General features: G+C 38.8%; 1 protein-coding gene across 9 annotated transcripts in view; it reads right to left on the bottom strand.

The window, feature by feature from the left end:
- The window catches only part of LRRC28 (leucine rich repeat containing 28), a 52017-nt gene that overhangs the window by 17153 nt on the left and 21524 nt on the right, over positions 1-13340 (bottom strand). For 7 of the 9 annotated variants that reach the window (XM_058033302.1, XM_058033301.1, XM_058033304.1 and 4 more), the window contains one exon: positions 2656-2862. In XM_058033302.1, the coding sequence (XP_057889285.1) occupies positions 2656-2862 (207 nt within the window). Of the gene's footprint in view, positions 1-2655; positions 2863-5360; positions 5398-7339; positions 7375-13340 lie in introns of those variants that run through there. The other 2 variants (XM_058033308.1, XM_058033310.1) reach the window with 2 other exon arrangements.

Genomic DNA, 13340 nt, shown 5'->3' with positions numbered 1-13340 from the left:
ATAATTTATGTTGTAAGTAGATTGATATACAATGATCAGCAGATTTCTAATACCATTTACTAAGGGAGCATGAAGTTACCATGACAATAATACAACTGATCAGGATGCAGCTTCCAGTTCAACTTACACATATAATTTTTGGAGTTGTTCTTAAAAATTAGTTTCTTAGGAAGACCCAAAGGCTGAGATCCATAATGTCTCATTTCTTTTAGTATAAACTGAAATACTGAAAAATGATTTTTACAAAACACTGGCATATCCAAGATTTAGGTGTATTCTGCAAAACAAATTACTAATTCACTGTTGTTTACCCATCTGTTTGTTTATGGTCCTGTTCTGAAAGTCACAGAGTGGGATCAGGTATTTTTGCTGTATTTTAAAACTGATTAACAGTGTTACACTGTTTTTTTCCAAGACATGTGCCTGCAAACTTTTAAAAGAATGTACAGGGCAAAGAAGCTCCTGATCCCTGTCCAGCAGGGCTGTGCTGCTGCTGGAATAAACCTTGCACCCATCAATCCAGAACAGGAAAATGCAGATTTCCACTACATTCACACGAGGCTCTGCTGGCAGCTACGAGGGACAAACTTGGACAAGGCAGAACAGACTCCTGGTTGACAGAGTAGATGTCACCCACCATGTGAAATAAATGAAGTAAATAATGCTTTAAAAAGCATTAAACAACTTGTTTCAAACCTATTTCTTTTAACATGGACATATCTAATAAAAAAAGAAAAAACCTCAACCATTCTGTCAGGAGATGAATAAATTCTCTGCTTTTCAACACAGCTCCCTAATTGCAAAAAATTGTTTTGACAATATTTGCTTGACTAGCACTTGAAAGTATTTATGCAGTATTTTTCACCATTATTTAGCATCCTTATCAGTCATTAACTGGTAAAGTGAAGTTGGATGTAAGAATACACACAAAAGCCCCACCAGCCAACATGTGCAGCAAGCAGAAGTAATGCTACAATTATGTTTAACTTCAGCAATACTCCAAGACAAATATTTTCCCAAGCAACAGAAGATAGATTTAATCTTTTTGCTTTTCAATGCACTCTCTCTTCTACTTTATTTCATCACATCTTGACCACTCTGAAGCCTTCGGATTCTTCAGAGGAAGGATTAAACATTTACATTTATACTGTGCTGCTTTTCCTCTGAACTCTAGGATTTATGATTCAGTTTCATATCCACAGATAGCAAATTATCTCCAAATGTTCACCAGTGAGTCACTATTAAGAACTACTGAACAAGGTCAATTGACAGTCTTTGATGTTTCCCATTATTTTAAAAGTTACTTTTGAATGTTTTGAATTTGAGTCTAAAAATAAAGAAAAAAGAAGGTGTGTCATTATATTAGAGATTTATTTCCTCCTTTTGAACTTAAAACTTTGGCAGATCTATGGCTCATCCAGGTCACGGCTCGCTCACAGGTAAGCTACTAGTGGAGAGCAAAAGTAGCAAAAACTTTTATCCTTTAAAATTTCACATCTCATCTTACTGAATTTCTGCAAAATTAAAATTGTTTAACTTCCTCTCTCATGGCAGTTAAAAATATTTGCCAAAATAAGGCAAGGCAATTTGCTTGTTTTAGTAGTGTGGAATCTGGATGATGCATCCTGGAACTCGTTTTCTCATTTATATAATGACATATGCTGGGACATAACTGCAACACTTTGTCTGGAGACATTATTTGCACTTACTTTCCAGCAATAAAAACTAAGGTGATAAAAAATTCAGAAAGATCAGTAAGTTCTTTAAAAACTGAACTGCTAGTACTGAAAAGATTAAGTTAAACCTACACAAGGTAATTAATTTAGAAATTATGATCTCATTTTAGCCATCTCAATTTCCAGCTTCTTTCCAATGTGATTATCATAACTTAATCTGCACCTAATTAACACCAAACTCTGTATTCTAGAGAAAGTATTAATGGCTATTCAGACGGCAGGGCAGCTCTGCATGTGTGTCTGTATCCCAGCTGAGATCAGCCCGTGGCAGGGTTGAAAAGTGACAAGTTCAGGGAGGAGGATTTGTTTTCCCCGAAGGGAACACACAGTGACTGCCCCCAACAAACCCCCACACACTGACTGCACCTCCCACTCCTGACCTGCTTCCACTCTTCCAAATTTTCAAAGGGTTGAGCAAAAGGCTCATCAATTTCTCCCTGGGCTACTACTGTGGAAATTCTGATGGATGCCTGTACACAGCACAAACTAAACCTGCACTGGATTATGTGGTACTGACACTCCTAATGCTGAAAAGTAATTTATATGGAGTTACTGGGACTCCACAACAAGTTTTAAACCATACTTGAGGAATCTTAGTTAAATCATCAGATCCAGCAAACAGAAACAGATCATTACCCGAAGTGGTGGAACTCAGATTACACAGTACTATATTTAAGCACATCATTTAAACTTTTTCCCCGCGGTTAGCTAAAAATAAAGCAAATTTGATAGCTTTAAAAAAACCCACGAAACCTTAACCTGCATTTTTTTTATTAACATATTTTCCAACAATATGATCCCTGTGACAGCTCCATAAACAGAGTCTGCGGGGACCACCAAAGAAACTCACTTGTTGCTTTGTTTTTCACGTCTGGGGCAGTTTGTTTTGCTGCCTGCCACCCCCCAGGTGGGGACTCACCGAGGGGCAGGAAGGCCAGGCGGTTGCCAGCCATGGAGAGCTCGTTGAGGCTGGGCAGCTGGCACAGGTGGCGGGGCACAGACCACAGGTGGTTCCTGTCTGCAGTCAGGTACTGCAGGGAAAGGCACATGTGCAGCCTCTCGGGTAACGTCATCAGGCGGTTGGTGGAGATGTCCAGGGTCTGCAGCTCCCGCAGGTCTCCGACCTCTGCACAACAGGCAAGGCAATTGTAACTGCTGACATAAAAACCCCTCACAAAATTAAAATTAAAGCTCTTCAGCAATGCTGCTTTTCTGTAGATACTGTTCTATCAATCCATGCTGAGAACTGATACTGATTGATGCCTTGTGAAAGCTGACCTAGAACAGACCTAGATGCTGGACATATTTACAGAATAAAGTAGGGATTTATGAAAAGGATCTCCTCAATGGATCCACCTTGGGCAGCACCAGAGCCCAGCCAGGGCTGCACCCAAGATGAACCAAAATGGCCCCAAAATGCACGGCCGGGCACGGGCTCTGTCCCTGGGATCAGTTCTGCTCCATTTGCACCTTGCAGTTCATTGTCCCATTCCAGCTTTAGCCCAGGCAGTCCCACCCTGCTTGTTTTTCTCTCTCCAGCCCACGGGGTTTGTGCTCCTGGGCTGAGATTTGGATCATTTGTTCTTGGTCCTCAGCTAGAGCAGGAATTGTTTTGTGTCCCTACTCTGTGAAGAGAGCTCATCATGCCCTAACAGGAAGCTCAAACATACAGACTAAATCAGCACAGAACATGAAAAATATAAAAGCTAAAACCTGAGGCATCATGCTAATCTCCATCATCTTCATGTCTCAAAAAAGATTTCGAATACGAACGTGATGGAGATTATCAGTATCAGTTAGGAACCTTTATCAGTATGTTTGAGATCTTTCACAGAGCATTCCTGAATTGGGACAATTACTACTGCCAAAATACCAAGCATTTTCCTAGACCAAAATTAGAATGAGAGGAAAAAAAACCCAAATCAAAATGCAAACAAAAACACATTACAAAGCTTGCTGATATTGAGAGTGTTTTGCACAACCCCAAACTCAGGAAAATTCAAAGGAATTTTTTTTTTTAAATATTGAGGATGCAATGAGGGATTACTTAAGATTCTCTTGCAAGAAGAGTTACAAACACATGCATAGCACTTCTTGCTTAGTGACAGTCTTTCACCCAGCACGCTTGGGAAAAACAGCTCTGTCTTCATGATACAGTTCAAAAGGGCTAGTTTAAATTAGAAAAGAAATTTCTTAATAACTTGTGAGTGATATTGTTATGTTATATTGTAGGAAGATATTTCACTAAATTCTAATCTACTGTTGCAATAATTACAGTGTCTAGAAGTTTGGTTTTTCTTTTATTTCAAGAATTCAAAAGTTGATTTTGTGTTTCAAATAGTATTGTATAATTTTTTTAGGTAGGTAACAAACTAAATTCGTAAAAGTGTGTAAGGCATGATCACATGAGCAGCCTCACTTGTGCAACAGTGTTATTCCTTGTGTCTGGCCTGTGAAACAGGATGCAGGACTGACTGACAAATACATTCAAAATATGTTAAGCAGCTCTGCAAGTTAGACCTCATTGTTTATTTAGTTATTCTTTTACAGTTACTCTAAAAACTGGATAATTCTATATATTATTTCCCTCCAACAGGAGGAAACCATAACATTTCCCCCAAACCTAGAGAACAGTTTTGCTTTGTTTTAAAAATACTTCACAGCAATGGAACCAACTCATGAAGTGCTCTGTGCCCCTAAAACTTGCTGCAGTTCTCAGCATCTTGCAGACCCAAATGTACTTTGCTCTCAGCTGAATGAAACCAGCTCTTGCATCTGAGAGCTGCTAAAACAAGATTCACTAGAATCTTCTACACTGAAAACACCAGACAATCTACACAATCCACAATCTGTACAATTTACAGCTCTATCACCCAGATCTTTTACAAAGATATAAATAGGGTAACACTGTTTAAGTTAAAGTTAAACAGAACCTGTTGTGCCCTTAAGCTCTCTGCAGCAGGAGCTAGAAAACTCACTGTTCCCTGAGCTCTGAGGTTGCACCTTGTATACTACACACAAAGAAGGAAACAAAACACTGGGTTAACCCAAGATGTCTTCTACACAATGGGAAAAAGAAGTTCACCTTGGGAGAAACTGCTATAAATGTTACTTTCAAGACTGGAAACATGAAAAGCAAAGAAAGGGAAGTTGTAATTCAGTATTAGAGATTTTCACACAAGTAATCATTAAACAAAATGCATGTGCACATTTAGAGGGAGTTTCTGCCCGCTGCAAACAATCCCAGCATCAACTACAATAAAGACTCAGCAACACAGTTTATGCATCCTTTTAGAAATATTACTGACAGAAGCAGCTGCCATACACAGATGATCACATCCTTCAAACCTCTTAGCTTTGATGTCAACAGGAATAAGCTTTACTTGAAAAGGTTTTTTTTTTACTACAGGATTGAAAGTAAATGACAAAAGGAAAATAATCACTACTAAACAGCACAAGACTACTGTGCAAAAAGAACTGCAGCAGATCTCATTTCGAAAGAGTTTTATATTCATCACAAAGCCATATGCTTGAAAACAGTGACAGGAAAAGAGCCACCTACATTCAGCCAAACCACTGACCACATGCAGTCAATAATAGGCCCAGCTATTTTCATGCACTAACCTTTTTCTCTGCCACTAAAAACAGTTCTCTAGTTCAGTTTAGGTCCAAAATCCCATAAATGTTACGGTTGGCAAAGCTGGCAGAGTTTCAAAGGCATTGCTAGAATGATATGTTTCAAATCTAAGAGGAAATAAAAGTATTCTCACTTTATCCTTCATCCAAAAAACACATACCCAAAACTTCATCCTCTCTACCTTAATCTCCCAATGCATACCAGATGTAAACATCCACTTTCAACATCTAGTGCCACATGTTGCACAAACACCCACTGACCCACAATGAAGTTTTAAGACTAAGCCAAACAACAAAGTGCCATCATATTAAGGACATAACCCTGATATTAAAGGTATAACCCCCAGACTCCCCACCATAGTGCTCAAAGCTCAGTTTGAAGAACATGCTCAGACACTTACTAATGACACTAAATTGGTTTTCATCTCATTAAAGCTAAGGGAAACAATTAAGAGGAATAACACAAATATAAACAGTCCATTAATAAGTTTTTCAAGCTTTTAGTTACTAAATACTATTATCCTTGCTTTTAAAGTCTTGCAGCATAAATACTGCAGGAAGCCTTGGCTAACAAACACGGTGAAAGACTTGCAAATCTCTCTTTTGCTGTCAGCTCATCAAACACTAGGATATACCAGGGGTGAACTTTGGAAATTTACAGCAGATCCAGAAAAGAAAATGGCTATTCCCAAACAAAAAGAGCTGACAAAGGGACTTTCAGAGATTCCCCCAGCACCCCCAAGGGTAAGAAAGAGACAAGAATTATACATCACCATTAGACCACACTGAGGAGTTCCAATTACATTTAAATGAAATTCATAAAAGTGTAATTTAAAATTTATATTAGCTCTAGGGTTAACACTATCAAAATCAACACAGCAGAGCACTGAGCCCCACTCTGATACCAGAAGCCAGAAAAAACCCCAACTCCTCAGCAGCTCTGCCACCCCCCAGCTCAGGAGGACGCAGATTTGTGCAGGCAGAGAGAGCCCAAACGTGACTCCATCCGTGTCCATCTGCAGGGAGTGCTGCCAGCACATGGAGCTGGGCAATCCCATATGGTCCCAACGTGCACACAGGAGGGGCTGACAGACTGGGGCTGCAGCACCCCCCAGCCCACGGAAACGCAGCGCCCTCGCAGGGGCCCCGCGGTGCCACGGACCCAGGGACCCACACAGAACCCACATAAAACCCACACAGAGACCCCAGGCTGTGCTCCAAACCTGGGGAACTCATTTTAGCCTTTTCTCCCTTGATAATATGCAGAGTCAGAAGGGATCACTCAGCTCCAAAAAAGCAGCCTTGGCATCTGTTGTAAGAGCTCTCCCAACTACTCGGCAAAATGGAAAAGTGAACTGTGCTCTTGTGTGCTGGGGTTTTCAACAAAAAGGTGCCAAATAGATCTGGCCCCCAACATAATGAAAAAAGAAACATCAGCCTACCTTTAATATTTTTCTTTAAAAAAGTGAAACCAGGAAAGGATTTCAGGGAATGTCCAAAATTATTGACCTTCTAATAAAATGGACTGTGTTTATATAAACATAACTAGCATCAAGAAAAAAAAATCTATTTCTGATTCAGATGGTTTAAATGCCAGTTTTTCAAATTAATTCCCATGGTTTTACGTGAAGGAAACAAAAAAAAAAAAAACCAAACCACCCATCTGGAAATAAGCAGCCTATACAACACAGAGTAATTGCCAAAGGCAATTCCAACTTCCTTAATCTTTTCTGGGGGTACAGGCCTCACCAGCTGCATGACCCAAAAATAACCAACAGTTTTTCTTTACATTTCAAGAGTAATCCCACCTTTCCCTGATGGGCCATAAACCAAAATTTCATCCTAAGATATATGAAACACATACACAGTTGGATTTGAGTGTATGGGAGGGAAGGGTTTACTTTAAATCTGAGTCCTTATATCCCAGTAAAGTTAAAAAGGGGGAGAGGAAAGGGCTACAGACCTACCTGCATGAGAATGCACCTCAAAGCAGGATATTAAGGGGAAGTAGAGAACCTACAAGGAATGGAAAAAGGGACTGATCAGCAAAGAGAGCTGGCACTTCAGAGGTCAGGCTGCAGAGGTTAAATGCAAACTGCCAGGAGGCCAGGAAAATGGGAACTCACAGACAAACAAATGGTTTCTCAACAAGAGATTAAGAGCAAGAAATGAAGAACTGATGTCAACAAGGAGTAGAAATTAGGAGGACAAACCAAATATTAAATTAGGTTTTTGCATCATTTTTTCCTGTAAGAATAATGGTGTGTGTGAGGACAGAGACAGAATACCTCATGGGAACAAGGACAAAGCACTGCAAATTACCACATCCATTACTAAAATGAAATGAGGCTGCTTAAAAAAATTTCCATCCCAGAATACTGGGGAAAAAAAAAAAAAGGGTTATATATCAAAATTGCAGATTTGGGCATGAGGGTTCTCAGTGAATAGGACATTTTCTGGGATAGCAGCCTAGGGCTGGAGAAGAAATGTAGAACCTGTTAATGTGAGCTCAGTGTTCCTCAGTATCTCATAACAACTGTTCTAAGGGGAAAGAGCACCCAAGAGTAACCAGTGACTGGAACATAAATAGAAATGCAGCCCAGATCTTCTCAAATGTAAATCATGTCACACTGATTTATCTTTCTTTGATGAAATTTCTTAGTTAATGGCAACACGTGAGGAGGATCACACCTCATGGTAAATTACTGGGATGGAGAAAATATTATTAGTGGTGGTGTTCCTCAAGGGTCTACCTTGTTTAGACTTCTCATTTTGCACCTGGGTAAAAAATATTAGGTTTCAGGTTGCTGTCAACCCAAGTATTTAAAGTAGTAGTAATGTGGTAGAGAACCAAATTGTCATACAGCAGGAAAAGCAAGAACTTCTAGACTTAAGGGATAGAAATGGAAAGGTAAAGAACAGAAAACCATAACAAAAAAGAACAGAAAATCATGGTAAGAAGGGGCTGCAAGTCAGGGCTCTGCTTGAAACAGTGAAGGAGGAGAGGGACTGGCTACACTTGCTCCCTCCCAAAGGGCAATAGTGCAATTTCACCCAACTCCACTCTTGAAATAATGTTTTAATCAACTTCCATGAACCTGAGCACAAGATGCATTTCCCCAATTAGTCCTGTAAAACCATGCACCAGTGAGGAAAAGTGTTTGAAGTCTTTCATATTTAAGAGAACTTTGTACCTGTCCCACTAGAAACAAAAAATCCAAGTCTATACATGCCATGAATTTGAAGTGGATACTATTATCAGCTGAAAACTGTAACAGACAGGAAGTGTAAGTCTAAATTGCTGAGAGCTTGATGGAAAAGATTTTCTTTAGATCAGCTCTGGAATGTCTCAGGAGGACTTAAATAGACTTTAAGATGGTTAAAATAAATTAAATAGCCTATTATATATTACATTACATTTACAGTTCTTCCACGCAGCTCACATTCCATAGCCTATAAAAATTAAATTTTCTAGCACAAATTGACACTTAAGGTAGACCTGTGCCATCTTCAAACAAGGAAGTTTAACCATAACTGAAATTGGTATCATTAGATTTAAGGACAATGAAAGGGGCAAGCAAATTGAATCCCATTTACATTTTGACACTGCTGCATGCAGCTCTTTCTCTGTATTGTGGTGAGAGAGCTTGAAAAGTGGTCTCTAAATCTAACAGACCTGAAGGTGATTTTCTTCATATTTCTCCCATATAGACTAATATTTGCTTAGTTTTTTTAAAGGAAGAAAAAAAAAAGTGGTACTGGAAGACATCTTGTGATACTGCAGCAACTGTTTTATGAATAACTCACTTTTACATAAGGTTCTCAAAGAGTTCAAACCCATAAAAATTCTATGGAAGAAGAAAGCCTCTATCCCAGCTGATCAAACTTCAATCTATTAATTTCAAAGCAATGCTTATGGCTGCATTTCACACAAATATTCTGGCTGCAAAGAACAGGGGAAAAGATTTTTCTGGGGCAGGACAGTCTTTGTGAATGAACACAGTCACGTAACACCCCTCAGAGCTGCTCCCAATGCTTGGCTTCACCTACTTCAGCCATAAACTACATTGACTCTCCTCCAAAACACTTAAGAAGCAGACAAAGCCCAAAACCAAGTGAAAAATACATACTTCTGCTGAACATACCAAAATAGAATCTTTTTTTCCCTTAACCTTGCTAAATGTCACATGCAAACTTAGTACCAATCTTTATTTATTTTGTGCCATCATTCACAAGCAAAGGTGAGAAAAGTGGCCCCATAAAGTCCAACCTTGCTAAACAGTAATTTTAGGTCAGCTAAAAATGGCTGAAAATAGACATCAGGTATGAGGGTCTCATTAAGTCAAATTCTTCTAAAGGTCAGTGGTTCCCCATCTTACACCACAATTAAACTTCAGTTAACAGAACTGGCAGCTGTCTGAATGCCATGGGCCCAGCACTCTGGGCTTCTCTCAGCACACAGAGCACAGATCCACAGTGGTTATTAGTCTGTATTTCCTCTCACTGCAGGTCTGGAATTACATTTTTGTCCACAATTTGATGGTTTCAATGAGAACAGTTAGGATAAACCAGATGATAAAAATACCAGAAATTATCATACACAAGAAAAGTGGAAAAGGTGGGAGGAAGGGCAAGAGGAACAGGGAGAGGAAAAAATTGTTTATGCACAAAGGTAACTCAAGGCCATGAAACTATCAGGTTTGCTGTTTTCTTGGTTTGGGGTTTTTTGTTTGTTTGGTTGGTTTGTTTTTTCAGAAGACAACCTATCCTTTCATTTTGCTCTAGTGTGCTCTGCCTATTTCACTGCCCCACAGCAAGGTACTGTTGTTACACAAACAAGAGATGTGAAATTAATGTATTCATATTATTCTATGGTTTCATTAAATGATACCTCAAATTTTGACTAGAGTAGCCAAAATTAAGTATAAAGAATCAAAATAGTACTTTATCAAATATATTGCATGAAAAATTCTGCTAGCACTTTACAGAAAAAGTCTCTTATTTATGGAGTTTTTCTGCTCTTATCTTTCTGTTGAGGAGCAGCTGTTTTCCTTTTTCTGGGTGGTAAGAACATAAACAAAAGTGACATGAATAAAGCATGAGACCTGTTATGTTTCTCTTGTTTTGTTTATGTCTGACTATCTTTACTGCTGCACATAGTCCACCATTCAATGTGCACTAATATCAATACATGGAAAGGGGGGGGAAAAAGCCTTCCAGAAAAACGTAGTGCATAAAATACAGAGCTGATGATTTGAACTCATGATGCCAGACAGCTGAAGATGGTTCCTTAAATACAACAAACCAGTACTGAAACCAAGGCAAACAAAAGGAGCATCCTAAGGAGAGATTAAGGACAGCTCAGGAAGCCAGAGAGACAAGGCTAGTCCTGGCTGTAAATTCTAGGGCAGCTTTTTCCTTTCTTCGTCCAAGGAACAACTTGAGATCAACACAACAGAGTGGTCTCTCTGACAAACACAGATTAGTGGCTTCTAACTCACTACAGCACTGGTGTCTAAATAATCCACACAAAGACCAATCTGTTGTGACTGTTGCTATCAACTGTTTCCAGCCAACTCACAACAGACACATCTTTCTTCTTCTTGAGGTTAGTTAGGGTTTTTTCTCTTCCTCTCCACTAAATGCATAACAAAAGCAATAGTCCAGGTTCAATTTTCATCTTTCAGTGGAAAGTACTGTTGTAGCAGGACAATTTATGGCTCACTCATTGTACTACTGGGAGACACCACAGAACACCCTTCCCTGAGGGTCAAATTTGCCCTTCACAGAAAAAGATGCAACTATAAATTTGTGTGGGATAAGGAAAAGAATCAAAGGGAGATCTTTAGCTTGGAGCCACGTTTACAGCAGTGGAGTCACTGTATTTGTTTTTTTAAAGAATGCTACTGGATGGGACTGTCCAAAGTCCTAAGAAAAGAAGAGTTCTTCCAGGCCACTGGCAGTTACTACAAATTGCACCAGTAATTACTGGGGAGGGACTGGCTAAACCTTACAGGAAACATTCCCACTATAATAGCCATGAAAACTATAGATCCAGACATCCTTTTCTAGCAGCAGCACCAGGAGATTCTCTTGCTCCTCCTCCTCACTGTCCTAGCTGTCTCTGCTGAACTCAGCAGCCCAGAGAATTCACCAGCCCAGGAGGGGAGGCAGGAGCTGCTATAGTGACATGGTAACTACATTAAAAATGCCATGGACCAACTACTAACAGCTTTAAACTAAAATTATCAGTAAAAAAGAAGACATCTGACTTCAAGCAACACTAGCATTGTCCTGATTTTATAAATGCTGAGAACAACTGCAAGTCTTGTCTTAATCAGTGATAGTTTCTGCTGTTTAGTGTTTCAAATCAGCACAAAGCAGACAAGTAAGGCTTGCAATTACACTCCAAACCCCCCATTCAAGTAATTCTGAACTGCATTCCTTTACCTACACAAATAAATAGTCTTAGTTCATAAAGCTCTTAAAAGTTAAATAATTATCAACTAGAGTACACTTCCACTTGCTTGGCATCAAAGCTTTCCATCTAGAATGACAATTTAATGCAGATTTGGACAATGCTAAGGTAAACACAGGTCTTTATTTTAAATACCACTGCAATAAAATTAAGTTAACTGAAATACAGGTATCAAACTCTGTGCGTGTGACATGAACCACAGGAAGGTTAATCTCACATCATACCTCGAGTTCTACACATTCTCTTCACAGGCTTTTTCCATTTAGATTTAGTGTCAGTAAATGATGCATTTTATTTTGCCTCAATTCATTTAATAGAGCAGCTGAGTAAAAACAAGGATGTCAACAGCAAGCAGTAATTCAACTCTCTCACAGTGGTATGCAGAAAACTAAATTATACTTGGTCAATACGGTCAAAATGGAAATCAATATATTATAAAATTCTTCTATTGCACAGCATTAACAGTTAGTGTTTGTTCCCTTTCAAAGACTGAATGACTTTGTTCTCCAAGCTTCCCTGAGCACTCAATCCCTACTAGTAAATTGCATTTGCTTAATGCACAAGTAAAATCAACTACCTGTTAATACTGCTAATCACTGTACATACATTAGGGAGATATTAGGGAAAGAAAGCAAAAAAAAAAAAAACCAAGGAAACCAAAGAAACAAAAAACTACATTCATAGATAACTTTACAAATAAAGACTTTAGAGTTTAAGGGGGAAGCCAGTTAACTTTTAAAACCCAGCCCTAGCAACTATAAAAAATAAGCTTCAAGAGCTATTTTTTCCTGTCACAAATGTTAATTTAGTGCAACTAAAAAAAAAAAAAGAAATCTCACAAAATTCAAATTAGTAAGAGGTTTTACAAGAAAAATTACTAGCAAATTAGTTTAATTACAATTAACAGATAAATTTATTTTAAAACAATGTCAGTAAAGGCAGCAAGCATGGACACAATCCCCCTGAAAAGCAGGTTTTGCTTGGATGGAGTACCTGAATTTGTCTTAAGACCCTCCCAAAATAAGTCACTGCAGGAAAACAAAGTTACAGCTCCTTGGCAGTCCAGCACATTGAAATCACTAAGGCCTTTCTGAGGTAAACCTGGAAACTGCAAAGCAGTTACCACCATTTTTTTTCACACATTTACAAACTGATGAAAAATTTCAGAGAAAAAACACCTGCAGTTTAGTATCTGTTCAAAGCTGAGGTTCTCTGAAAGCCTGACTAAACAGCACTGAACAGACTGTTGGTATTAAAGAAGTTCTCATACTACAGAAAGCTCAACACCATCTGTATGGGAAACATCTTTCTCAAAATACATCCCCACCTCGGAGGTTTGGTGTCAGCCTTATCAATACACATCTGTCTTCAGCTGTGTGAACAGCTATTGGCAAACATTTATGAGAGACGCCCTTCAAACTCCCTTGAAGTGCAGTTTTACTTTTGGGTAACAGCTCTAACCCAAAGACTTTTACAAGTATTTTAAAGAG

The sequence above is a fragment of the Melospiza georgiana genome, chromosome 13, assembly GCF_028018845.1.
Source record: "Melospiza georgiana isolate bMelGeo1 chromosome 13, bMelGeo1.pri, whole genome shotgun sequence".
Lineage (NCBI taxonomy): Eukaryota > Metazoa > Chordata > Aves > Passeriformes > Passerellidae > Melospiza > Melospiza georgiana.
Note: the sequence above shows the minus strand (reverse complement) of the source record. Positions and strands in the feature narration are given on the sequence as shown.